Source organism: Botryllus schlosseri, chromosome 2, assembly GCF_051294905.1.
Source record: "Botryllus schlosseri isolate E-star chromosome 2, Bs_hap1, whole genome shotgun sequence".
Taxonomy (NCBI): Eukaryota; Metazoa; Chordata; class Ascidiacea; order Stolidobranchia; family Styelidae; genus Botryllus; species Botryllus schlosseri.
In genome coordinates, this window is record NC_137237.1 from 1,368,965 (window position 1) to 1,395,703 (window position 26,739).

The 26,739-nt window shown below is 40.4% G+C and overlaps 3 protein-coding genes across 4 annotated transcripts; 1 reads left to right on the forward strand and 2 right to left on the reverse strand.

The window, feature by feature from the left end:
• Positions 1-309: 309 nt before the first annotated feature.
• Positions 310-3,991, reverse strand: LOC145432901 (uncharacterized). Of its 2 annotated transcripts, none has more exons than XM_080309734.1 (5): positions 3,857-3,991; positions 3,640-3,774; positions 3,017-3,121; positions 2,069-2,198; positions 310-681 (listed from the first exon to the last, which is right to left on the reverse strand). In XM_080309734.1, exons 1-5 carry the CDS (start codon positions 3,989-3,991, stop codon positions 329-331), a joined length of 858 nt encoding a protein of 285 aa, XP_080165860.1. In that variant the 3' UTR covers positions 310-328. The 2 variants fall into 2 exon arrangements, with proteins under 2 accessions (XP_080165860.1, XP_080165861.1); XM_080309735.1 differs by having other exon boundaries at positions 3,017-3,109; positions 3,634-3,774.
• A 5,670-nt stretch (positions 3,992-9,661) lies between these two features.
• On the forward strand, positions 9,662-22,560 carry LOC145432916 (GTP-binding protein 4-like). Its single transcript, XM_080309750.1, has 13 exons — positions 9,662-9,839; positions 10,174-10,344; positions 11,575-11,678; positions 12,447-12,684; positions 13,480-13,764; positions 14,732-14,852; positions 15,266-15,411; positions 16,675-16,861; positions 18,016-18,182; positions 19,221-19,319; positions 21,414-21,518; positions 22,043-22,180; positions 22,364-22,560. Exons 1-13 carry the CDS (start codon positions 9,792-9,794, stop codon positions 22,514-22,516), a joined length of 1,962 nt encoding a protein of 653 aa, XP_080165876.1. The 5' UTR covers positions 9,662-9,791; the 3' UTR covers positions 22,517-22,560.
• A 1,595-nt stretch (positions 22,561-24,155) lies between these two features.
• LOC145432926 (nuclear cap-binding protein subunit 2-like) lies at positions 24,156-26,429 on the reverse strand. The gene is made up of 3 exons (XM_080309765.1): positions 26,062-26,429; positions 25,749-25,887; positions 24,156-24,480 (listed from the first exon to the last, which is right to left on the reverse strand). The coding sequence occupies exons 1-3, from the start codon at positions 26,340-26,342 to the stop codon at positions 24,379-24,381; spliced, it is 522 nt and encodes a 173-aa protein (XP_080165891.1). The 5' UTR covers positions 26,343-26,429; the 3' UTR covers positions 24,156-24,378.
• Between the last annotated feature and the right edge of the window lie 310 nt (positions 26,430-26,739).

Below are 26,739 nucleotides of genomic sequence, written 5' to 3' on the forward strand. Positions count from 1 at the left end.
TCAAAAGCCTTGAAATCTTAATTAAGGTTTGCACCGTGTGTTAATTGATCAGACAGAAGCATGACGGCGCCTGCATGACAAGGCTGTTCTCAAATCCACATTGCCTTCGTCATTATCGGCGAGAAATGGTTTCGAAGTGACATTACTGTCGAATTACATTCATTAAACACGATTTATTCCTTGAATATGTGGATAAATGGCGAATAATATACTTTATTTTCCTATATCCGGCTCGCAGACTGGGGAGGTTGCCCGCCCAGGGTAGTAAACCACTGCAATACCTCACTCGTATTTCACCAGACACACCGCTCAATTCGATACATTTTATTCACACAGCTTGAAACAGACTGCTGTTCTCCTGCACCCATCTCTTGAGAGACTGCGCCGGCACGTTCTCCAATCCAAAGCCGACCAAAACCGAGGTCACAAACGCCACGGTCAAACTCGACAACGCGCCCTTTTCAACACATTTCCCGATGTACTTCAGCGCCGCGGCCTTCTGATTCGACGCCGGGCTTAATACTGTATCGCAACTGTACAAAATCAAGTCCGAGACCGCGTCTTCAATAGGCGAAGCACCGTAAAGTCCAAGCAGGCGGCCGAAGAAGCGGTAAAGATTTGTCTCGCCGCTGACGGCGGTTCGCAGACACGGGTCTACATGCAGGGAGGGCAGGTTTCCGGCTGAAAAAAATTCGCGTTTCATTCGCTTCCCTTCATACGTCATAGTTGGACAAGCATATAATTATAGTGGTGCAATAAGCAGAGGTGGTCAAAGTAGTCACCGTCGCTACTCAAGTAGAAGTAGAAGTAACGCCGGAATTTCTACTCAAGTAGAAGTAAGAGTGGTGGTTCACAAGTAAGTAAGTAGGTATTTTACGCTTATTTTTGCCTACAAAACTGAAAACTGTCAAGTAGAAGTAGAAGTAGTCTAAAATCATAACTACTTGAAAAGTAGTGTGAGTAGGCAAAATCTACTTCAAGTACTTCAAAAAGTAGAAGTACTTCGTTTCTGACCACCTCTGGTAATAAGAGAGAAAAGCCTGCGTGGGTGACCGATTTCAAAGACTGCTCCAAGTCGTTTTGACACCTTCCTATCATTTTATTCTAACGAAGTCTTCTGGTGTTTAAAAGTGATGAAATTATTAATAAACTGATAATGATGCCGGTGATTCTAGTCTCATTTGTGAAATGTTCAGAGGTGGTCAGTAACGAAGTACTTATACTTTTTGAAGTACTTGAAGTAGATTTTGCCTACTCACACTACTTTTGAAAAAAACGACTCAAGTCGAGTCACCGAAAAATCGCGACTCGTGTCCGACTCTAGTCGAGTCATGACCCGAGTCATTACAACATTGGGCAAAACTAGGTGTGTAATACTTACTTTACTACATGCTTGTGAATCGACATTTCTACTTCCACTTGAGTACTGACGATGACTACTTCTGACCAACTCTGGAAAATTATCAACGGTCTCATTTTAATTCTGGTTCAATTTCTGCGTTTCTCGAAAATGGTACAGGAGAACTGTGTAGTGCAAAACGAGCCAGATTTGCTGTACATGCGAGAATTAAACTGAACTCTAATTTTTTGTTTCTTTCTAATTTGGGTTAATGTAATTCTAGTGCTAATTTAATTTGACAGAAACAAATATGTACATTTTATGCGGACCATAAAGAATATAACACCCTTTATACAGCACATAAAAATAATTTGATATTTCTCGATTGTGCCTATTTCATTGCACTTTTGACAATAGGACGCTCAGTCGATCACGGCTTCACAGAAATATCAGTTCCACTAACGTACACAGATTTGCACTATGATTCGTGCTGCGACAACGCGGCCAATCGAGATTTCAAGGCTTCAACATTGGAAACTACTATCAAAACTATAATTTTTGTTGATAAATTTACCAATATGGGCAAGAATCGCATCATTTCAGTACTCGAACAAATCATCTTTCACTACGCGACTCGAATCATTAGAATTAACACTCTATTCAAATTACAGTACTAAAATCAATGTGCCCGTCCCTACACTATCTGTGCCGACTGTGCGTAATTACAACCTGTCGTCCATATGATGGTAACGATGAGCCGGAAAGGGTGACGGTCTTCGTGCGATACTTGTCGCGTTAAGGAATTGGAAAGCGGCGACTTCACAGACGAGTGAGTGTGAAACTTCCACCATGTAGAGACCTACAATGAAAATAATGCGCTTATTGTTATTCATCCAGCCCGTAGCAGATTCGTACAAACTAATGAATTCTCAAAATACGCTTTAGAACTAGATTACTCACTTTTCAAAACTCACAACTAGAACTACGCAAAAAAGCAGTCAATAAACTAGATTGATAGCTTGCACAAGTGTCTGAATAGTATCTAGAACTAATGACCTTTAAAAATGCACAACTAACTAAAACAAAACTAATCATATTTAATTCTGAAACAACTCATTAACTTTTATATAATTGGAATCAGATCTGTTTTCAAAATCAGTCAGTAAATCAGTGTAAGTCGGAAACGGGAGGGCTTTTGACCCAAAAACTCCATCCCCTGGCTACGACACTGTCAGTCAGTACATCAGTACAAGTTGGAGATGAGAGGGGTTTCGACCCCAAAAATCAACCCCTGGCTACAAGAACATTAGGCTACACAACAGAACACCGTAATCATGATTCTCGCCAAACGATGGCATGCATTTTTTAGTAGTTTGGCAACTGATCTTTTTAGAATATTTTTGAAACGCGCTACTAGAACTAGAACTACTGGTATTCGCTTTTCAAAATCCTCAACTAGAACTACCAACTTTTCAAAGTCCGCAACTGCAACTAGAACTACTATATAATATATAATATATACTGCTACTATAGAGCTATATAGAACTACTCAAAAAAGCCGTAGTTATTTGACCGTCAACTAACTAGACCAGTTGCACAAGTCTGAATAGCATCACAAGAGGATTTGTGTGATAAAAAGAGTCATGAGATCGAACTTGAAACTTGTTCAAATCTCACCTGTTTATCTTCCAGAAGCTTTTTCACATGGCCCAGCCAGCTTGGGGGCTGCGATGGATCAGCCCGAATCACAATATCCAAAGGAGTGTCTCTCTGAAAGCATAGGTTACACCAATGTTGATTCAATAACATGACAGGCATGGAAAAAAGCATTTCCAAATATTATAATTAAACCTAACTTAAACGATCCAGAATCTTGTTCATCCTGACGAGCAGAAGAGCAAGCATAAGAGTCCTAAAAGCAATAGACCAATTCATCAATTTAAGTAAACATACCACTATAGCTATATACCGGTATGTATAGGCTGGCGGTACATAATGTATAGCGGTTGTAGACTCAATCAATCAGGTTTACTAATATTTTCGTTTCAAAACACCACAAAACTGCGATACAATGAAAAGATAGGAAGGTGTCGAAACAACTTAGAGTAGGTACGGTAGCCTTTAAGATCAGACACCAACCTTAGCCTAGGCGAAGTAAAGAAGAGGCACGCCTGTTAAAATTTAGGTCATTTCCGCAGAAGCATATTAGTAATAGGCAATTTTTTCATGTTCTGTACCACGATTTTGCTATCAAGAGGTGGGGTTAAACGTCAAGTTACATCGAAAGTTCTTACGTTGAGCAACTGCTGGATGCAGGACTCGTCAAGAGAAGATTGTTGAGACTCTCCGAGTCTAGACGAAGCGTCTATGATCAAAGAATCTAGTTTCTTTAGCAAATTCTCTTGCCTCTCCTCAAGTGATGCTTCGCTGCTCACCTAAAAGTGAATAAGCACTTGAAAGCTTACTACACAGTGTCATCGGGTGTGCTACCTATGCTCTATGCATGCTGCATCGTACCTTATTGTTACTGTTATTTGCGTTAGGATCGGGGTACAAACGGTTGCTGTGATACATAACGTCTGAAAGCATGACATGGCCTTCCAAGTCGTAATGCCTGTTAACTTCGTACATCGTCCCAATAGCAGCCATCATAAAAATGCTTTTAGTAGGCTTAGCATATTTTGGAAATGTAATAAGAGGACACTTTTTCAGAAATTTGCAACTTGCAAAACCCTTGAATTTTTCCCACTTCGTGATTGGTTGACTAAAAAAAAAAAGGTCATCACCTCCGCTCAGAGCTCAAAATAACGTTTTTCACTCCACATTGCCAGGTGGATGACTAAAAAAAAAAAAGGTCTTCTTTTCGCTCAGAGCTAAAATCACCGCTTTTCCCTCCGAAATACCCGCCGGAGCTTCACTTCTGCGCTAATTTGCGGCATATCACTCGGAATTTCCTCTAAATCTGACCTTAATTTTCAAAAAAGAGGACAAAATCTCAAAAATGAGGACAAAAGGGCGTCCTCCGAGGACACTTTCAAAAAAGTCAAAAAAGAGGACAAATCGTATGGTAAGCCTAGCTTTTAGCAAATATATCGCTTCACCCTGTCGCCGATTTTTTAAAATAAAATCACAGTGGTTGTTGTCGAGGGGTGTCTCTATTTTAGCAGTCACCAATGTCATCATCATCATCATATTTGTCAACATTTTCATCAAATCAAATAACCACAAGGTTTTTATCTACATGTCGCTAGATGTTCCGACAAATTACCCGACATAAGGTTACGCATTCGTGCGTCACAGACGACGCAAATTTGTCGAGAAATCTGTCGGGCAAAATTGTGTCGCGAGGTTACTCGATAAAACAGCAGGGGAAATCGCGTATATCGGGTAACGGAAATGTTCGTCCTGAGATTTTAGTTTGGTTTAGGTACTTCCATGGCTGTATAATTGATTTTAAGTCAGTTTTATAACATTATAAGTGACTTTTAGCACCTGTGGATATAATTATATCATAGCCTTTATAAAGGCTATGATTATATCGTCGAATGGCAATATGTCTAAAGTACCGTACGAAACGAACCTGATATGGAAGAGTCAATTTAGCTTCCGATACAAAACATCCCGCTTTGCCAAACATATTATAATTTAGGCTGTAAAAATCTTTGTTGTAGCATATTTGTGAACTTCAAGTGTTCACTAAGGTTATTCACGTTGAGAACCGGTCCTATTCGGATATACATGGCACATCAATAGGCTGCCTAAAGTTTTACAGTTCCAAACGACTCCTTCATCATCATCATCATTGGTTTATTAGCAATTTTATCAGTTCAATACACCACAAAAAATGCGATACAATGAAAAGACAGGAAGATGTCGAAGCGACAAGGAGCAGTCTATGGAATCTGACACCCACCTTGGCCTAGGCGATGTAAAGAGGAGGCATGCACACTGAATGAAAGTAAAGAAGATAGTATAGAAAAAGAATGCGACAAGAAATAGGGCGGCATGTCATGGGAAGCGAGATCGATAGGTCAGTCGTGGTCCGGTAATCTTGAGGATGGACTGTATTTATTTAGTAGTAATTGTTTGTATTTCGACTTGAATGTGGACATGCTCGTCGACTGTCTGATGGCCGGCGGGATACTGTTCCACACATCAGGTCCGGCATATTTGATGGAGCGATGATCTTTTCGGTCGATCATATGATATTTGGACGACGTGGACGCGCGTGTGTTGTACTTGTGCGCTTTTGATTCAGAGGTAAAGAAGTCATTGAAATATTCGGGGCAACGACCGCAGTGAAACTGATACATAAACTTGGCGATTTCTAGTTTCCGCATATCTTCTATGTTTAGGACGCCAAATCTCTTCAGCAGCGACTTATTGGATGGGCAGCCAGGCCCTTTTGGAGCCCTAGCTATGATTCGGAGTACTTTATGCTGTAGTTTCTGCAGTGGCTTGAGTGCAGTTTTACTGGCAGCCCCCCAACAGAGGATGCCATAATGTAACTTCGATTGGATTAAGGATTTGCGGTGATATGCGTTCTTATCTGCCTCTGACAACTATGCAATGGAAAACATCACATGGATGAATGGTAATAAACTAATTATAAACTGTCGAATGTAATGCAATGTGTAGTTTCGTTGTGACATGTGAAACGGCGAATCTGTCGGGTAAGCTGCAGAGATGAGCGGATTTGAAATTTCTATGTCCTAATCCAATCCAAACCTTCAAATCCAAATCCTAATCCATAACTTTTTCATATTCAAGTCCATGTCTAATCCTACTGGAAATTCAGAAAAAATACTAATTTATGCAATGGTGGGATTCGAAAATTTTCTTTCACAACCAACGATTCACTTGATTCAAGATAACTTAGTAACCATAATTACATTAATAACTGATCTGAAAAAAGTTTGTCGCCATTCGCCACACGACATTTCATCTCCCTAATTTTTCCTATCGTTCGTTGGATTATTTTAATTTTATTTTATTTTATTTTATATTTTTTCATTAGTTATCGACTGTGAAAATTGCTCCTGTCCCGGGTGGCTCGGCTCTGAAGACTATGTCATATCGAGCCTCCCGTCTACCTTGCATGTCGCATTTCACTGTTACATTTTTTGTAGTGTTATGTTGATATGTAATGTATACGAATAAAGATTCTCTCTCTCTCTCTCTCTCTCTCTCCCTAACTAATCAACCTAACTAAGAGATCTATCGACTACTCGGGACCTATCATCTGGAATGCATTACCACCACATATCCGTGAATTGCCTTATAATAGATTCAAAAAACCCCTACTTGATCACCTCTTGTCGTTACACTAACACTGTTGCCCTACCTCGCCCAGACATTGCTTCATTGATCATTTGCCACCATTGTTTAATTTTTTTTTCTATTTTCCTTTCACTAAACATTTCTTTACAGCCAGACTGTTCAGAGTCAAGTGTACCTGTTTGATGCTGGTGTGATCAGACTAGATGACCTTCACGGTCTTATCGATCATTCCTATCTAATACCGAATACTGTGCACGCATATTTTCTGTACCACCATCACTGCCGTTTATTATGTATTTTGGTTCGATGAAAATAAAGACTCTCTCTCTGTCTCCCAGAAAATCTGTAAATCCAATCCAAATCCTAATCCGTTCTGAAAAAAATGTCTAATCCAAATCCGACAAAATTTCACAAATCCTGTTTTTTCAAAACCTAACCCTAATCCATGCTCAATGCTCATCTCTGGTAAGCTGTCGCCATTCGGCGAGTCCCCCTACGTAATAATCATTGTCGGGTAAATATAATCGACATGTAGATAGCTGTAGATAGCTTTACATGATAGTAAAAAATTTCGCGTCCCCCTTATTGTTATATCACAAAATCCAACCGGGATGCTAGCAACCCCAACAGTTTGTTTGATAGTATGAAAGGTTATAACTGTTGATGAGAGAATTAAAAATATGAAATCCGGTGTAATAGAGAAACACGCGTGAATTGCAGGTAAAATTTTTGCAGGAACATTTTTTCAGTTTGCCGCTTCTTCGGGCCCCCTTCAGAGCTTTCACGCCCCCAGGTTGGGAACCACTGTGCTAGTTGATTTCAGTTTAAAAGTATTGTCGTAGTTGTTGTTGTTCAAAATAAGCCATTCCTGTGCCCAACATCACAATTTCCCATTATAGCTGATACGACTTCGGCGATGGTATAATAGCATATGTCTTTAGCTGGTGGAGGATGATGACTTCGAAAATGAAAGGAGCGTGATTATACATCGTTAAGTCATGTTCATATGTCACACATATAACATTATTTATCAACCTAATGCCGGTGCGTACTGCACCTCTGAGATATATAAACACCGCACATCCGGTGGTTTCCAACCTTCCAGGTTCGCGACTCCATTTCCAATTTGAAAATGTTCCGTGGAGCAGCTTAAAATTTGATGAACTGATTACTAATTAAAGGTCGGCATATTCGCTCAGACTTACTCACACTCACGGCCTATTTCGGAAGCTGCGGATTACGTTCAACATCTTCGCGAATCCCAGAATAAAGGCAACCTTCCCCTAGGTTGAGAACCACTATCTTTGAATAAAGCATCCAAACCGCCTAAACCGACCATATGAATATACGGTCATATTGTAATTGCGATTACAATTAGAGTAATTTTTGTAAATGAATGTTATTTTCATTTATTTTTGATCGCAGTTTTTGCGAGGGTGGTAGTCCCAACAATGAAACCAATATAAATGATAGTAAATCGCGCGCGGCGCGAAGAAAAATTTCATGTAGCATAAATCAGTCCAAAAATAATATTGTTTGTGTCGATGAACGAAAAAGTTATGATCAAGCTTATTACTTCAAGCCTTCAAAATTCCGGACATTTATAAGAATATTTTATAAATTACCCCGGACGCAGTTTTAACAGAGAAATTCCGGACGTATATGGCAATTCTAGTGCCTGATGTCACAGTCTTCTTCGATGTTATTTTTTCTTCGTTGGTCCTTTTTTCGAAACAAGTTCTTGCTCTTTTTCATTCTTTATCGGGTCGTTTTTCTGGGCTTTTTTCCGCCGTAAGGAAAACGACGGGGACGATAGAGCCCAGAATATCTAGCTCAGTGAGAATAACCTTAGAGGACGTGAATCGAACCCGGGCAGCCTGCTTGGAAGGCTCCGACGTTCGCAACTACGCCATCTCCCTGAGTAATAAGTTTCAGAGAATAATGGATGGGAAATTATTCTCATAGTTTAGCAGCCTATTTATGAGTACTGAAACCATAGCCTTTCTTAGCAAATGGGCCATTACATACACAGACAACCGATGTTCACATCACTACCTCTTCAAATTTCTTGAAATTTGGTGCACGCACAGATTAGCTAATTCCAAACAGGATGAACTTTATTTTATGAAAATTGGACTTTGGGGTCACTTTGAAAATTGACAATTTTCTGCACATTTTGGGTCTGCACTTCTCAGGTTTTATCAATGAAATATTCAGAAAGGTGTAGCTAGATGTTAGACGACAGTTGAGATAAGGCACTTGAATTTATCTGAAGCTTGTCTGATCGTCTATATTTCCAGGCGAAATTAAATACCCTGTGGGGTATTCTTATAAAATAAAGTTTATCCTATTTGGAATTAGCTCATCTGTGCGTGTACCAAATTTCAGGAGATTTGAAGAGGTAGTGATGTGAACATCGGTTGTCTGTGTGTGTGGAATGGCAGGGATGAGCGGATTTGAAATTTCTACGTCCTAATCCAATCCAAATCCGAACCTTCAAATCCAAATCCTAATCCTAATCCATAACTTTTTCATGTTCAAGTCCATGTCCAATCCTAATCCGATTCCAACTGGAAATTCAGAAAAAAACTAATTTATACAATGGAGGGATTCGAAAATTTTCTTTCACAGCCAACGATTCACTTGATTCAAGATAACCTAGTAACCATAAGTACATTAATAACTGATCTGAATAAAGTTTGTCGCCATTCGCCACACGACATTTCAATCTTCCAGAAAATACTTAAATTCAATTCAAATCCTAATCCGTTCTGGAAAAAATGTATAATCCAAATCCAATCCAAATCCGACAAAATTTCACAAATCCTGTTTTTTCAAAACCTAATCCTAATCCATGCTCATCTCTGTGGAATGGCCCAAATGCAATGGTTATACACCAAAAATTTACCGGCGTCAAAGTATAAATAACTAACCTACGGTAGGTAGGTTAGTTATCTATAGTCAAAGCAAGTACGATGTTGTTTGCATCTCTATTTTAGGGGCGCCCTTCGAATCACGCTTTAGTACCGTCACGCAACAATGAATCTGAAGTGTCGCACGTGTACAGTTCAATATTTCGCAACCTGTGGCCGACGAGATTATGCAGGGGATCTGAATGATATCGCGCTCAGTTTAGAAGTTCTGCTATATTTGAAAGAGAGAGAATAGCGCGATGTCTCTTTACAATTTCAAAAAAATCACGGTCGTTCCAACTTCACAAGTAAGCACACATTTTTCTGAAATGGATTTCGATATTTTATGATTCACGATAGTGACTGTACCAGTGCTGTACCTCTCACTTACTTGATGCTTATGGCTTTCGACCAGATAACTTCTTTGGATGATCAATGTCATAATTTTCTTGAAGACATAAAACGGTGTTTGTGGTATGATATTTCGTGCAATCAATTTTACACTGTGTCAAAGTCAATAATTTCGATTGAAATGACATATTCAAATGTGAAAGTATATATATACAGTTGTGGAATATATATTGAAATTTTTCTTTCCGAATGTTTCCAAATGTTTTGAGCTGATGATGTTTTATTAATCAGGACTTTATCGACATAACACTATCGAAGACCCAGCGAAAGACGCCGACTGTCGTCCATAAAAGTTACGCAATATCGCGGATACGAGGATTTTATCTTCGAAAAGTGCGATTCACCCAACAGAACTATCATGATCGATTAGCGATGATTTTAACGGAGTTTCCCAAGCTTGAGGTAACTTTCCAAGAATGCCTATAATACAATTTTGTTGAAAAATGTATATTGAGAAGTGATACATTTTGTCCTACGACGCCAACCGTCTCCCCTGTAAAGCTTTCATAATTACTTGTCACCCAGACTGGAATCGGTGGTTGTTTTCGACAACATGTTGTGCGTGACAGACGGAATTCTCGCGTGATTTAAAAATTTCATCCGTGTGACGGAAATATTTTGTGCCCTGATTCTATACTGAATTACGGTATTTATTGAAACGACACAACGTGCTAAAATAGACCTGGTATACGCCGGACTAGGGTTACGCCGTATATTCGCTGTTGCACAAATGCCACTCTTGCTTGCGTTCACTGTAAAGCGCAAGCAAGCGTCTCATTTTGGATCTGAACTCTGGTATCGCTTTGTGACGTCAGCATAATTCATTAATTGGCGTGATCTGATATAAATGCTCGCGTGACACTGCGTGTGCCGTTGCCACCGATTCCACTCTGGCTTGTCACATTTAGCTTATATAATTGCACAACAAATGCGTTGGGCAATTCCACAAAATTTCCACGTAAAATCAGAGATTGTCTTCAAGTCAAGACAATATTAACAACATATCGCCGCAGTGGAATCAAAGTAGCTTATATCCAGTTTTCAAATTTTGAAGGTTCATTTGAAAAAAACACTTTTGAAAAAATTTTTCAATTTCTTTTAGTGATGTCTTGGCCATGGTTATGTCGGTCTCAGTGTTTCAAAGTTAATCGGGGCCAATATATGGCTGAAACAAGATGAAAACTTCACGTTGAGTTAATTTTCTCAAAATGTGCGAAACAGACATAAGCTACTTTGCTTCCACTGCGTCGATATGTTCAGTTCAAATCGAAGTTCCTTCCGATAAGCATGAGAATAGCAAACGTCTGTTCACTAAGTTTGACTCATATTGCGCTTTTGCACCATACAGTTCTTAGCATTTTCAGGAACATTTTCAGGAAAACCATAAATTCGATTAGAAGTGAAATGAAAGCATAGGTGCATGTGCATTTAAAAAATTTGGTAGGGGATAGATTTCTAGCATTTTTCTCTAATTAGTTTATTTAAACAACTACAATTATCTATTATTCCAAGTCTGCTTTAGAAACCCGACTCCTTTCAATGAAAATAATTTCAATATTTGAAGTGAGCAAACTGTGGCGTGAATTCTGCTGATGTGCATAGTTTCAGTCTTGTGATTCTCTCTCTTTATAGGACGTGCATCCGTTCTATGCTGATCTGATGAATGTCCTCTACGACAAGGATCACTACAAGTTGGCGCTCGGTCAGATAAACACTGCCAAACATCTTATCGACAAGTAAGATCGCTTATTGGTGCAAAGAACTGATGTCTCTCGCTGCATTTGTGAGCACTACATCCATTGTCACAGTGCTGAAAAAATATCGATTTTTCTTTCAAATTTCATCGACTATCCCATGAATTGTCCCATGGTTTAAAAACATTTGGCTCATTTCCAATTATATTTAACAATTTCATGAGATAGCCAGTGAACTTTGAAATATTTTTTACACTGTCTATACTTTTACAGGTTGCGAGCCAAATTCGGTGTTCACTGCTTTTTAGACAGCCTAATAATTTTATCATCCACCCGACATTTGAGCATGCAACATTTTGGCATGTGACACTCGGCCATGCGCCTCATAACGCCTGACCCTAACCCCAAAATTAATTCTTACCCTAACCCTGGAGTTTTCCGACTACTATTCGTGAAAGACCAATCTTGAAACTAGTACTACGCCAACCAAGTGTGTGCCTATAGGTATAGTTTGAGCACCATCTGAAAATAGTACACTAAGATTAAGCGCTCCCTTTTGTCTCGATTGTTCGAAATTTCATGCCGGCGACGTCATGCTTTGTGACATGATTGTTGACATACAACAAATGTTCTTTCCAATTCTTTACTAGCGTCAGTCGAAAATAATCTGGTTCAATACAAAACTACATTGTCGCGTATTCATAAGGTCTGTCCTTATTTTTTAATGAATTGAATGTTGACCAAGCCACCAAGTTTCATGTCTTGATCCAGGTTAATCAGGCGTTTTGCAATCGTATAATTTCTCTCTAGTGTGGGCCGTGACTACGGTCGCTTACTGAAGTACGGAGACTCGCTCTATCGCTGCAAGCAACTGAAAAGGGCCGCGCTGGGACGCATGTGCACCATAATGAAACGACAGAAGCAGAGCCTGGAGTATTTAGAAGAAGTCCGCCAGCACATGTCGCGATTGCCGAGCATCGACCCCAACACGAGGACGCTACTGATTAGCGGCTTTCCTAACGTCGGGAAGTCTAGTTTAATTAATAAGGTGAGGGTGATCTAATTCCAATTGAATTGCTCAAGTAATTTAGCACACGGTGACGTCAAAACGGTATGAGTGATTTGGAAATTTGTTGAAATATGTACCATTTATGCGATCGCAATGAATGCAATTTGCCTGATCCGACCAATCTAGGTTTCAAGGCTGGCACAGTTTAAAATGGTATTGTAGCGTATTTACATAACATGTCTGCACGATGATGACTTAGTAAAACCGAGATATGATGAGGATCTATTTTTACTGGATCGATAGGCCTGAGTGCAGATTCTCACAAAAATACCTCGACTTCATTAAGGCCGGGCAAAATTGAGCGCCTGATTGACTCGCTTCCGAATCGAGTGCTGTGCGCGAGCATTCGAATGCCGCTTCTTTTAATGTCATACGAGCATGAATAATGTAGGAAACTAGAATATGTACCGTTTATGCGATCGCAATGAAAACTCTGCCAGTTCTACATTCCGGGATAAGTTTGTATTTTTTCGACCAATGGCTTCACAGCTTTTCTAAATTAGATTACATTTAGAGTTATAGCTAAACAGGTTTTAACAAATTATATTGCATTTAAAATTACGGAGTTCCCAAAAACTAGAATTGAATTCAAGTCCGAATTTGAACGGAATTCAACAACATTCGCACTCCACAGTTCTCGTGTGGCGTTCTCAGGAGAACCAGGAATCACGGATGAATTGAAATGAGGGCATAGAGGCATTTCACAATTAACATTAAGAATCGGATTACCTGATCCCGTACATCCCCAGCAGCAATTCCTTTTCCCCTTCTCAGGTCACCAGAGCGGAAGTCGACGTTCAACCGTACGCCTTCACCACCAAGTCGTTATTCGTCGGCCACATGGATTACAAGTATCTCAGATGGCAAGTCATCGACACTCCCGGCATTCTGGACCATCCCCTGGAAGAACGTAACACCATCGAGATGTTGTCCATAACCGCGTTGGCTCATCTCCGATCGGCCGTCATCTACGTGATGGACATTTCCGAACAGTGCGGGCAGCCACTGGAAGCTCAGCTACAGTTATTTAACAACATAAAGCCGTTGTTTGCTAATAAGGTGAGCTGTCTGTGACTAGGGCTGGCCACGATGATTCGACTGTAGTGGTTAGAGATGGTTTTTCGGGTACTGAAATTATAGGGGATAGGAGACCAAGTTGAGACACTTTTCTGCTATTTCAACTCCACTCAAAGAGTAATGCCTTCTGAGGAATAATTTTGGTACCAATGGAATGCCTGTGTGTACTATTTATGACTATCTCTTGAGTTACATTGAATAACATACTTTGGATTTCTTGGCCCTTGAAAATCCTTGCTCAAATGTCTCAACTTACCCCCAGGTGAGGGTAAGATAAGACACAGTGTTCCAGATGAGACACCAAACATGCGGTGCTAACATTGCACTCTACCAGCTCCAGTAATGTAATTTTGTTTTATAATATGAAGTACTATGGTCGGTATGCCCTTACAAACACAAATTCACATAATTGACACAGACTATGAAAGTATAGTTTTTAGCATTTTTCTACCCATCCTCAAATCTGTTTGCCCTGTTAATATGGTAGGACTATAGAATGACAATATGGGAATGACATAAATGAAGGAATCTGTCCATCAGAAAATTGTTCTATGAAAAAATTGCATGTCTCATCTTGGCCTCCTCTCCACTACACGCCTTGGCAGTAAAAGTTAGTCTATGTTGCAAATTTGGTTTCGCTATGTCCTTCAATTTGAGACAACATCGTTTTTAGAGTGCAGTGCCCCTTTAACTCTTAGTGCTAAGGAGCGTATAATTTCAGTACTCGAAAAAATCACGTCTCACTACCCGACTCGAAGCATTGAGCCCAGCCCTAATCGCTACTTCATGACTCGCGATGCACGATGATGATTCATGAAATCCGAACAAAACATGAGGATTCGTTTTCATTTGGATCGATAGGCCTGAGTGCATTTGCCACGTCGCGAGATACTGTCGTGTACGCATTGCTGTTGAACCACGCTGGAGCCGAGTTCTCTGTGTCTTTCAGCCACTTTTTGTGATGGCCAACAAGATCGATATTATTTCGAAAGAAGATTTGAACGCGGAAACGAGTAAAATTTTTCAAGATATTGAAGAGGGCGGCGTGCCCGTTTTTTGGACTAGTACAGGTAACATTTCATCGGGCTAAAGTTGTACCAATAAAAAATTCTCAGCTTCTTCCAAATTAAGATTATAAGTAGAATTATTATATTCACCAAAGTTTGAAAATAAATTCAATCCTGAATTAGGAGGAAATATACAACAAAAAGCAAGTTCAATTCACATCAAAACAGAGTTCGTTCTCATAAGCACGAGAACGGCAGCTGTCGGTGTGCTCTTGAACTGTAGCTTTTTCTGGAACACAGCGTAGAATATCCACTGAAAGATTCGAATTTATTAATATAATATTTCTATATATATATTTAATAGTAAGATAGTACATTTTTAATGCCTAATTCGCTGGAAATCTTTTGTGGCATTACTGTGATTTTGTTTTGATTAATTTCCTAACGTGACGTGTAATGGATTTTGCTTGGTACAGTTACCGGCGAAGGTATCATGGAGTTGCGGGAGGCGGCTTGCGACAAACTCTTGCTGCAACGCGTTGGCGCGAAAATGAGAGGAAAGAAAGTCGGTAACGTTCTGAACAGGCTGCGCGTGGCTCAACCGGCACGCAGAGACGACAAGGTGATCATTTTTTTCCAGTATTGAATTTTTATGTGGAATCAATGTAGCTTACAGTATGTACTTTTTCAAATTTTGAGATCCACTTTTGAAACCTGAAATTTGCAAAATGGACATTAGCTACTTCTATTCTCCCGCAACGATATTTTTTGATACGGCTGTTGGCATACAAAATCTGCGAACCTAGTTTGTGTCGACAGAACGAGTTCTTGTATAATCTAAAAAATAGTAGGCTACAGTGTCAGCCGAAAATATTTGGCTTTATTTCAAAGTAATATGTATATTATTCCATTGTATACCTTGTGGATGTCTGCACGATGATGAATTTGTAAATCTCAGAAATGATGAGGATTATATTTACTGGATCGATAGGCCTGAGTGCAGATTGTCACGATAATATCGAATTCATCAAATTTTGCATCGATCGTCTTCAGAACCGCTGAACCTTTTTCATTACTCAATGTCGGGGCAGGGGCGGCCAACCTGCGGCCGTAGAAGGAAATTTGTGCGACCGTGGACACGTAATTCAATCAGTATGTGTTGGCCGCCGTCGACATGCAGTTGGAATTTACGAATTGACTCTCGAATTTCTTGAGAGATTTTGACTGATCTTGAAATTTTCTTCGTGCTGCGCGCGATTCAATGTGAATTCATTTTTGGATGTTCATATATAGTAGCGGCCTTTCCAATCACCGCCCACAGTACAGATTCGAACAGCAGAGGAAAATGAAGCGCCCCATATTAAAATATGAACTAGCAATTGTGTGCTCCTCAGTATACCGACAATCCTGATGGGAGATCAAGAAATAACGACATGCAACAAAGTGACTAATAACAATTGGCCCACCCGAAGACGCATCATCATTTATAACTTGCCCTAAATTTTTGAAAACACCCCCCCCCCCGTCCATCAACTTCACAAGTCAATCTGGTCACATTGACTAAGAAAGGATAAATGTTTGATAGAAATGTATAAAACACTAATATTTATGACGAAATTCATTAGTGAAACTGAAAATAACTCGCGACTTCGGTGCTTATAGTAAGCCTACACCCGTAACAGACACTTTACATGGGTATTTGGTGTCCAGCTAGCTCATTACGACTATGTCCTGAAATGCGGCCGTGAATGTCAAAAAGGTAGTCCACTTCTGCTCAATCTACCTAATATATATAGAACAATCTTGAGGGTGTGCGTTGCGACCCGTGCCAAGTGACGATGGTTTTAGCCTAACACTTTTTTCACCCCGGTTTGCTGTATTTTAGGCCCGACCTCCGTGCATTCCGGCCAGCGTCCTGGCCCGGCGTGCCGCCGCAGCCAACGGAGAGGAATTGGACCCATTGCTTGGCGACGAGCCGGTCGCCATGGACACGGAAGGAGGGGCCAAAACGAAAAAGACGGAGCGAGATTTGGAGATCGCGATGGAGGAGGAGTATATTCTCAACTTGCAGAGTAAGAGAATGTTGCCTTAGACTAGGACAACTAAAACGCTGCTGTTCGACCTATTTTTGGAGTGGTGCGCCCTACAAAGTTGTAGCTCTGACCGATGCACCCCCCTGTCAGGTCATAAATAGGCTGGGCAAAATCGAGGACCTGAGTGATTCGATTCTGAATCACGTAAAATGCTTTGAGTCAAGTCGAGTATCACTCATTATGATGTCACAACAGAAGGTACTATGTCAAAGTTCAAATATGCACCTTTTATGCCACCACGAAGAACCTAATGCCTGTTATCCGTCACATTAACGATACTTCGGCCAATCAAGGTTTCATGGCTTCATCAGTGGAAAATATAGTATCAAACCAATAATTCTCATTAGCAAATTAACTTTCAGTTGCGAGGAGCGTATAATTTCAGTACTCGAAAAAATCGTATTTTACTACTCGACACGAATCATTGAAATTAATACTCGATTCACGTTCGAGCACTCGAATCATTGTGCCCAGCCATAGTCATAAACTGAGTGCGTCAGCTTCAGTTTCATCTGGCTCCCCGATATCAGCCCGTTACAGAGACTGAATTTGGATGGGCAAAATGTTTCGCATATGCACCCTTGACCCTTGGGTCTACCACGCACACTGGCTGAGCAGCAATGAATTTTTAATTTTAGTAGCGAAATGCCAGTAGTCTTCGACAAAATTTTCAGGTCCTCCAATTTTGATTAGAATTAGAGTAACAGTTGCACGTTTTTTCCAAATAAGGTCAATCCAAATGTAGAGTAACAAATACAACAAAAGTTAACTTTAAGCTTTTCTGGTTTCATGAACTAATTAGTCAAAAATGTTGAACATTGCGGCTCGACTGTTCTATTGAAATTTTATTCTATTTCTTTTGTTGTTACGGAAGTTTTTTGTGGCCCCCATGAAAAAGCCTCAGCCATGCCCCACAGGTTGGGAACCCCTGCGCTGCACAGTTCTGTAGCCTTGTCAGGATAAGCAAACATTGGATTAAAATTCAAACCAAGAGCATAAAACATTCCGCAAATTTGATTAGAATTAGATTACCCACATTTCGCTTCAACTAGTGCAATTAGACAGCTAGAATTATCGAATTCGAGTCGAATTTGTCGGGAATTTTATTTTGTATTTTTTTCTGCCGCCTGCAGAATGGTGGGATCTCAAGAATCCGGAAGAGAAGGAAGACGTGCTGCCAGAGATTTGGGAGGGTCACAATATCGCGGACTTCATCGATCCCGAGATCATGCACAAGTTGAAGGCCTTGGAGAAGGAAGAAGAGGAGAGAGAAGAAGCCGGACTTTACGATAACGACGAGGTGGGCTACTTTGCTCGCTTTGACGCTATTTCGCTATTCCAAAGAATAACATAGCGATCAAAATCAAACCATTTTCGGCGGACACATTCAGGGTAATCATTAGCATTGCAGAAAGCGGGTTTGAAACCGGCACGCCCCCTTTATGATAGTGAAAAATTTCACCCCAGCCTGCCGTGATATCACAAGATACCGAAGGGAGCAATCAGAATGTTTGCAATCCCAACGGATAGTTTGATGGCATTGGGTGTTATGGCCGTAGACGAGAGAATTCTCAAAAAAAAATGTCAGTTCACTGTGGCTTAGCGCTCCCCCCCCCCCCCTTCAGACGCTTCCACGCCCCCAGTTTGAGAACCACCGACTTGAAAAGCCTACATGTTATGCCTCTAAATCTGTAAAAAGATAGAAAACGCCATATGAGTGTCAAAGTACATGAAGTAACTTTGTTACGACGTGAAATTTTGTCGCAGCTCGTCACGAGACTTAGGTAAATCCAATCCTAATCCCTCAAATTTCCAAAATACGGTTTTCTCAAATCCTGACCCGTGCTCATCTCTGTAGCATTGGTAGAGAATTGAAAAGTGCTTTGCATGCCAACAATCTCCGGGATGAAATTTGAATAACGAGGGCGGACAGATGGCTTCAGCTCGATGTACAATTTTTAGATTGTACGCGAACTATTTTTGATGCCATACACTAGGTTTGTGTAGTTTGATAGAAGTCGACTCCAAGGCACATAAATAAACGTGTCTCGCTGAAGCGAAATCCATCGTCTTGTTGGTAAATTTCTGCACAAATAGTATGAATCTTTGAATATTTGTCAATGGCAGAGTTCATAGTCATTGCCTGTTCCGATTCAGGCTTTGAGGGATGAGTCAAGGGCCGTCTTTTCTCTAGGCATTAGACCTGTGTACTAACGAATCTAGGGACATGCTGTTTGGTCCTGCAAACGTTTTGTTTTTCTACCTGCGTAACCACATTGTATCCATATTCATTGCCGTGTTGACTATTCTCAATTCGAATACTTTTCTGTATATCTAGTCTTCTGAGGATGAGGAAACCAAAGAGATTCGACAGCTGGCCGCGAGGATTCGCGAAAAGAAGAAACTGCGAATGATCGAGGGTCACGCAAAGCGAACGGTAACGCTTCCGCACCGCATATCTTTTATAGATTTTTCTCGTTTTCCGGTTGCATGCAGTTCTGTACTCGGAGGTGGGCAGTCAATAGACTGCTTTACTCTTGAAAGAGTTCTTGATTAGCGTTGGCCACCTTGTACTGCTTGCTCGAGTGGATATGTTTGGCTACTCTCACTTCAGCTTGCCAATTTCTTGCGCAAAACTTACGACTTTTAATTCCAAGTAGATATGGTACGCGGGGCCAGTTGAAAATTGCATTTCTAGTTTTTAGGCAAAACTGCTTGCTTTCTGGATTTTAAAAAGTAGACAGTGGTTTTGGGGTGTGTCTACCTCACTTTAACAAGTGAAGTCGTTATAGCAACTGTACTTAATACCATTCCCTGTATCATGATGATTTTTTTTTTCGAAACTTTCATTGATTTGAAGTGTCACACTTCGTCAAGCCGCTTTCTTTAGGGTGATTTGTCATCCTTTTTCAAGATATCACAATTATCCTCCTAGGATATCCAAGTGACCTTCTTTGTGGCTATTTGTCCTCGTAGCTTCGACAGCCACGCGGCTGCACAGTAGGGCGGTTCAAAAATAACCTTTTTTCCTGAATCTTGCTGGTTACTTGATTAAATCGTTAGGTTGCCTCAAAAAACGACGCACACCAAATTTGAATTCATTCCAACCAATATTCGCGGATTTCGTAGAGTTTGAAAATTTTTAATTTGCCTGAAAATGCAAAAAAAAAATTTTTTCCAATTTTCCCTCGATCCATATGAAATTGTTGCGCTGTCTTCAAAAACGATGGAAAACAAATTTGACTCAATTCCAAGCTGCAGAAGCGGAGTTATTCAAGTTTTTTGATGATAATTCTGGGATGATCCCTCAATCAAGGATAATCCCAGAATTATCAAAGAAAAACTGAAATAACTCCACTTCTACGGCTTCGAATTGAGTCAAATTTGTTTTGCATCGTTTTTGAAGACAGCGCAACAATTTCATGGGGTTGGCATAAAAATTTGAAAAATTTTTTTTTTTGCATTTTTAGGCAAATTAAAAATTTTCAAACTCTACGAAATCCGCGAATATTGGTTGGAATGAATTCAAATTTGGTGTGCGTCGTTTTTTGAGGCAACCTAACGATTTAATCAAGTAACCAGCAAGATTCAGGAAAAAAGGTTATTTTTGAACCGCCCTACTGCACAGGCACAACTGAAAAACGCCATAAATGACGCGATATCACTATTTGGACGGCGAGGATCACTAAAAATTTATGTTGGACCTGGTCTTCCGGGAGTCGAGTTTAAGGAAATGACCTTTCTTGCTCAACGCGACATTGTTTCCGGTCAAAATTTTCAAATCACCCGATTTCATGAGTTTTGTGATTTGTAGAAAGTGCCCACTTTTCCAGATCGCAAAATAGGGTAAACCTAACTTTCCGCGACTAATCTTGACCACCTCTGTCTGTATTTCTTCAGCATGATTTCTCGTTTATTTATATGTTTTACGATTTGTCCACGAGTAGCATGCGCTGTGACGAGAACTTGCAACTGATATCGGGTTTGTGATGAGCATGTGGATCGATAGCTGAGATTGTGGATCGATAGCTGAGATTGTTATCAGATATACGCATCATGAACCGGAGTTAAGACAACTAGAACATTTTTTGGCTTTACCAAATGAGATTGGCAATATGATGACAGCTACATTTTTTCAAACTAAGTTATGATTAGAATTACCGAATTCGTCAATGGTAATGGTATTGAATTTAAAATTGGAAGAAATACGACGAAAATCATGTTCACTTCATATCAAATCAGGTTTCGTTCTCATCAGCACGAAAATGACAAATGTCTGTACGTCGACTGTCGAGCTTGGTTTGTTCCGTACGATACAGTCCTTACCAGAAATTAGATTACCAAAATTTCCTAGTTGTCCATGTCTGTCCTGAACTTGCTTTGCTTTGCTCTTACATTTGTTGTTTGCAGAGTTGCCTTAAACACTTGAATTTTACTTGCTTGCACGGTTCTAATGCCGCTTCTTCGGTGTGATTTATCGACAGTTGTTGTTGAATGGTAGAAGAAAACATTCCAGCGTTTGTCGTTGCAGGTTGAAAAGCCGCAAGTTACCAGAAAAGTGACTTCGACGAATAAGACAGCTGGAGAAATCGAAAAGAAAATGGGAGAGCTGGGTGTTGATTTGAGAGGGCGACAGGTATTGTCGCCGTTCATTCTTCGTGTATCTGCTGACGTGTCGACTTCAATCAGTAGCACTGGTAGTGATACTCGCAGCGATATTTGGTGACGAGATATTCGTACAATATTGTTTCCCTATCTTTACTACTTTGGTGTTGAGCTTCTTGGAGGTGCATGACTTTATTATCGAATTTAATAATACGTTCATAAATCCGAATATTTTCAGCGGTCATCGTCAGCAACTAATATGGAATTAGAAAAAACATTGTATATCTACAATCGTATCACAAAATATGACTTTGAATGGTGTTTTCAAGCTTCTACTTTATTTTTACGTATGCGAGTTTTTGTAAATTCAATTTTGCGTTAGTTTGCATCGATTCTGTGCGGTGAATTATAGCAATAGCCCAGTATGTTACAGATAGGGCTGGGCACAATAGTTCGAGTACTCGAATTCAAACAGAGTATTACTTGCTACGATTCGAGTGGAGTGGGCGAATATAATTTCTTTGTATCATGTGATTATACGCTTATTTCTCGCAGGGTCATTTCCGATCTCGAAGTAAAACGCGCGGACTGAAGAGAAAGAGAGACCCGTCTGCCATGGACACTTCCACCACGCGGTCACAGTCCAGGAGCAAGTCTAGGACGCGAGACGACAGCGGCATAAGAGACCCGAAGGTTTGTGTGTCAACTTGTGGAGAAATACTGCCGTTTATCGTACGTGCAGTCGGTGTCGGAAACTTGGTGCTACTTTTTCGGAAGTGCGCGAATCGGTTTTTCGTGCTTGCGCTACGGCCTACTGCTTCTTCGCGCTCCAGTACCTGCGATGACTGTTTTGACCTTATGCATTTCTAACCTCAGATGATGGCCAAGGCGAAGAAGCTCGCGAAGACAGCTCAGCGCAAGATGATCAGGCAGGGCAAAGCGGGAGAGTCCGATCGTCACATCCACGAGAAGAAACCTCGGCATCTTTATTCGGGCAAGAGGGGAGTCGGGAAGACGGACCGTCGCTAATTTATCGCCGCGTTTTCTGTGTAATAAACAGATTTATTATTCGATTCGTGATTTTTCAGTATGTTGTCAGTAGTTCAGTGACTTGGATATGACTTCTCTCGATATTTTGTCGATGGAATTCCTTCGTTGCCCGTTAATCATTTTTGTTAGTTGCATGCAATGATAGGACAAGTAAGGTGTGTGTCCGTTAGGGTTACCTTATTTTCTCTGGAAGGATTCGTATTCAGTGGGAGTCGAGTTGGAAAGATGACCTTTTTTCTTTAGCCAGCCGACTACAAGCTCTTTATGAATTAACCAATTTTTCCGGATTTCACTCCTGTCTTGTAAGTCTGAAAATTTGTAAAAAGTGTCCTGTTCAGATTCCCAAAATATGGTAACCCTAGTGTTAGTATACCCGCAGTTTAGACGTAACGACATCACTTTCGACGAGGTTTAGTGCGTATCACCAGAGTTGTCACAACTCAATCTAACTTCTTTAGTTTTGACTCGAGTCATTCTCAATTCACCACCGAGTCCAAAGTCGAGCAAAGGATCGAGTCTGGGTCATGGTATTATGACTCGAGTCCAAGTCGTTATGTTGACTGCTCAGTTTCTCGTTAAATAAAGTCTTGTTAAACCCACTTTTTATAACTATGTTTATATTGAATGCTTGGCAATTATAATATACTAATTCTCCTCACCTTTACCAGTTTCCGGTTGCATTTTCAAGTAGGCCTACCAGTACGAACAGACGAAATCCCAACAGGGCGGTTACTTGACAATTCTTCGAAATTACAATGAAATGTCGGTCTTGGCCGTCTGAGTTGTGACTTGGCTGGAGTCATGCGCAATGACTCGAGTCAATGGACAGATTGACTCGCGTCGAGTCATTTCCGTATTTTGAAAAAAATGACTCAAGTCGAGTCATCAGAAATCGTGACTCAAGTGATTACAACCCTGTGTATCACAAGATCAGGGGGAGAAGATCGTAATTCCTCACCTGCAGATTTTGAGCATGACATTGATTTCTACCAATTTACGATCTGGAAACAGTCGTGCCCTGAGCTGTAGGTTGATTGAACTCCTATTAAATTCTTCATAGAAGAACTCTGATAACTCCAACCTTCATGTATGCTTATTGCATTTTTGGTTATTATTTTAACCAAGTGAATAAAGCTTGTGAAGAACTTGATAACTTCTGCAACCAAGTCGTCACCAGGGTTGTTGTAACCAATTCACCAGTAAATTCTACTTTACAGTTTTGACTGCAGTCATTTTCACGTTCAAGTCATTGTGTTCACTGATATTCTCAAGAGGTATTCATAATATGCTATCTTTCCTCACTTCACACGGTCTCTGGCTCTATTATACAAACAGCAGTACTGATAGACTAAATACCAATATTGTGGTAGCTTACCATTCTTTGAAGTTACAACGAAATGACTTTTCGAGTCTCCATTTACAAATGATTCGAGTTGTTACAACCCTGGACGTCACTGCTTGTACAGCTGTGAATACTCGACTGTACTGCCAACTGGTGGGTATAATCAGCGAATGTATAAAGTATGTACAAATGGTGCATTGATCCTAGTATTCTAAAATTGTGGGTGATCATTCTTCAAATTCATAAAGGTCGCTTGAACACGAAATACAGTCGCCCTGCTGCGCGAAGTCGGTCATTTATTTCAAAGAGTATCAAAACGTACACACTGTCTGTCCTCGATGCAATTCTAGATTTGCGCACGTGTGGCCGAATCCATAAAAAGTCATCGGCCGTGCTAGAAGAATATTGCAAGTTCTTCTATCTCATAGCGAAACGATGTCGACAAATAACATCTGAGCGGCCTGCGGAAGTGATACGAGTTTCATTTCTCTGTCGGCTATCAGTTTTTGGGGTTGAATTTTGGTGTCTTTTGCTTCAACTGCGCCCTGACACCGAACCCACCGCGTCCTGGGTCGTAGTCAGATCGGTATTCGTCACGCACCTGAAACAGAGATGAGGAAACAAGTGTTGAAACTGCAGAGAACAGACTACTTAAAAGGATTGTAATGACTCGACTTGACTCGAGTCATTGCGCATGACTCGAACCAAGTCATATGACTCGAGACTCAGACTGCCAAGAACAACATTTCATTGTAATTTCGAAGTATAGTGAAGTAACCACACTATTGGGATTTCGTCTATTGGTACTGGAACTTGAAAATGCGACCAGAAACTGCTACAAGTGAGAAAAATTGGTATATTATAAATGCGAACCATTCGTTATCACCAAACAGAGTTATAAAAAGTTGGCTCAACAAGACTTCAACTCGAAACTGAGCAGTCAACACAATGACTTGGACTCGAGTCATAACACGATGACTCAAGACTATACCCTCCGCTCGCCGATTGGACTCGGACCTGACTCAGTGGTGAATTGAAAATGACTCGAGTCAAAACTATAAAAGCGAGATTGACTTGTGACTTGGTTACAACCCTGGACTGCTGGTGTGGTTGACGGCAGAAATGATCAAAAGTAGTCAATGTTTGCACTCAAGTGTGATGTACAGTTCTACAGCGATCTACAACACAGTCAATACTACGGAAGTGGGAGTAGAAAATGAAGATTAAAGTATTCTAGTGTTTAAAAGTAGATTTTGTTTATGTATGGTAGCCTATACTTTTCATAGTCAATCGGAGGTCGCTGGTTTCAAATTTGCAGGGTGCATATATTCAGGATTCGCGCCTGACGCCAAGGTTGTGACCAAGTCACAAGTCAATCTCACTTAAATAATTTCAATATATTAATTTAATAAATCAATTTAATAATACATAAATTGACTCGAGTCGCGTCATTACAAGCCTGCATGACGCTACAAATCGGTAATATTTTCAAAAATAGAATCAGTTACCAGTATAGCCTAAATGACAATGGTTACATCCAATATGGAATCGGTGTCTCGTGCACAGCAAAGATTATACTGACTACACACAGGTGTGACGCTGAGAACCGTCTTGGCACACCAAAGATATACCGCTAAACGTACCGGGATTCCAACCTGGGGTTGCATTCCTGATTGGAATCGCTGGCCTTTTTGCCTGATATATCAGGTGAGCAGCGATGATTTTCCAAGTTGAAGTAATTTAATAAAAAATAATTAAAAAATAAAATATAGTGTGAGCACAGGACGCCGATTCCAAACAGGGTTGCATTGAATATTGATTCAGGCCATTACCACATTAGCAGTAGTATTTACTACTTGTAATACTCACTTGACCGCCAGATTTTCCCCGTCCAAATTGCCTTCCTTCTTTAAAGCCTGCGTCCCAATCTGTTCGTACAACACGGTCATCAAGTCTGGTTCCATTGATATAGCGAATGGCGTTGGCGGCATCATCTCGTCTATAGTATCTGTTAGAATAGGCCCGTGGCACCACAAGTTACATGTGGAGCAAACATAGGATTTTTAAAAAATACGTCAATAGTTCAGACTTGGTATGCCTAAATTAAATCACTGATGATCACATTTAGAGTGAAATAGGCGATGATGCTCGATGCATCAACATGTAAATGTTTGAAACATACTCAACGAAGCAGAAACCGCAGGGGGTTTTCTTGAATTTGTCGAGACCCATAACAACCCGTTTAATATCTCCACATTTCCCGAAGAGCTCGTAGATTTGTTCCTCCGTAGTGTAGTAAGACAAGTTCCCGACGTACAGCGTGCAAGTAGTCAACAATGCCTTCTCTTGGTCCTTCTTTGTTCCCTTGAAGTGTTGATCCCTGTATTGCGTCAAATCTACGTACGGATCTTTCGCGAGTGGCCTCAATATTGTCTTCTCCATAATATCGGATTCCATGACCATGCCTACAGCTATACGACCAGCAGTTACGAAGAATAATGTGATCGAAATAGCAAAACAGAGATATTCTCTATAGCGAATGTGTGTCTCACTCCAAATACATTCTAAATACTAAATTGCGGAACTGGCGGATCTATCGGCTCAATGAATATATTAGAAACATAACGGAATAGACACGGTGATGTCATACTTTGCTAACCAAAAGAATAAATACCAGGCTATTGAAAATTTCTTCCCCGATCAAGAGTTGAAAAGTCATGCGCCAAACACCAGAGATGAGCATGGATTAGGATTAGGTTTTGAAAAAACAGGATTTGTGAAGTTTTGTCGGATTTGGATTGGATTTGGTTCAGACATCTTTTTCAGAACGGATTAGGACTTGGATTGGATTTACCTATTT

Bases quoted from the DNA above. Each gene is read 5' to 3' on its own strand.
- LOC145432901 (XM_080309734.1), bottom strand. From the start codon at position 3,991: ATGATGGCTGCTATTGGGACGATGTACGAAGTTAACAGGCATTACGAC. The intron at 3,122-3,639 runs CTCAACGTAAGA...CATTGGTGTAAC, and splicing joins AGTCCTGCATCCAGCAGTTG to CTATGCTTTCAGAGAGACAC. The intron at 682-2,068 runs GTTGTAATTACG...AATTTTTTTCAG, and splicing joins TACCATCATATGGACGACAG to CCGGAAACCTGCCCTCCCTG.
- LOC145432916 (XM_080309750.1), top strand. From the start codon at position 9,792: ATGTCTCTTTACAATTTCAAAAAAATCACGGTCGTTCCAACTTCACAA. The intron at 19,320-21,413 runs GTAACGCTTCCG...TTGTCGTTGCAG, and splicing joins AGGGTCACGCAAAGCGAACG to GTTGAAAAGCCGCAAGTTAC. The intron at 21,519-22,042 runs GTATTGTCGCCG...TATTTCTCGCAG, and splicing joins TTGATTTGAGAGGGCGACAG to GGTCATTTCCGATCTCGAAG.
- LOC145432926 (XM_080309765.1), bottom strand. From the start codon at position 26,342: ATGGTCATGGAATCCGATATTATGGAGAAGACAATATTGAGGCCACTC. The intron at 25,888-26,061 runs GTATGTTTCAAA...CTATTCTAACAG, and splicing joins TGCGGTTTCTGCTTCGTTGA to ATACTATAGACGAGATGATG. The intron at 24,481-25,748 runs GTGAGTATTACA...TCTCTGTTTCAG, and splicing joins GGGGAAAATCTGGCGGTCAA to GTGCGTGACGAATACCGATC.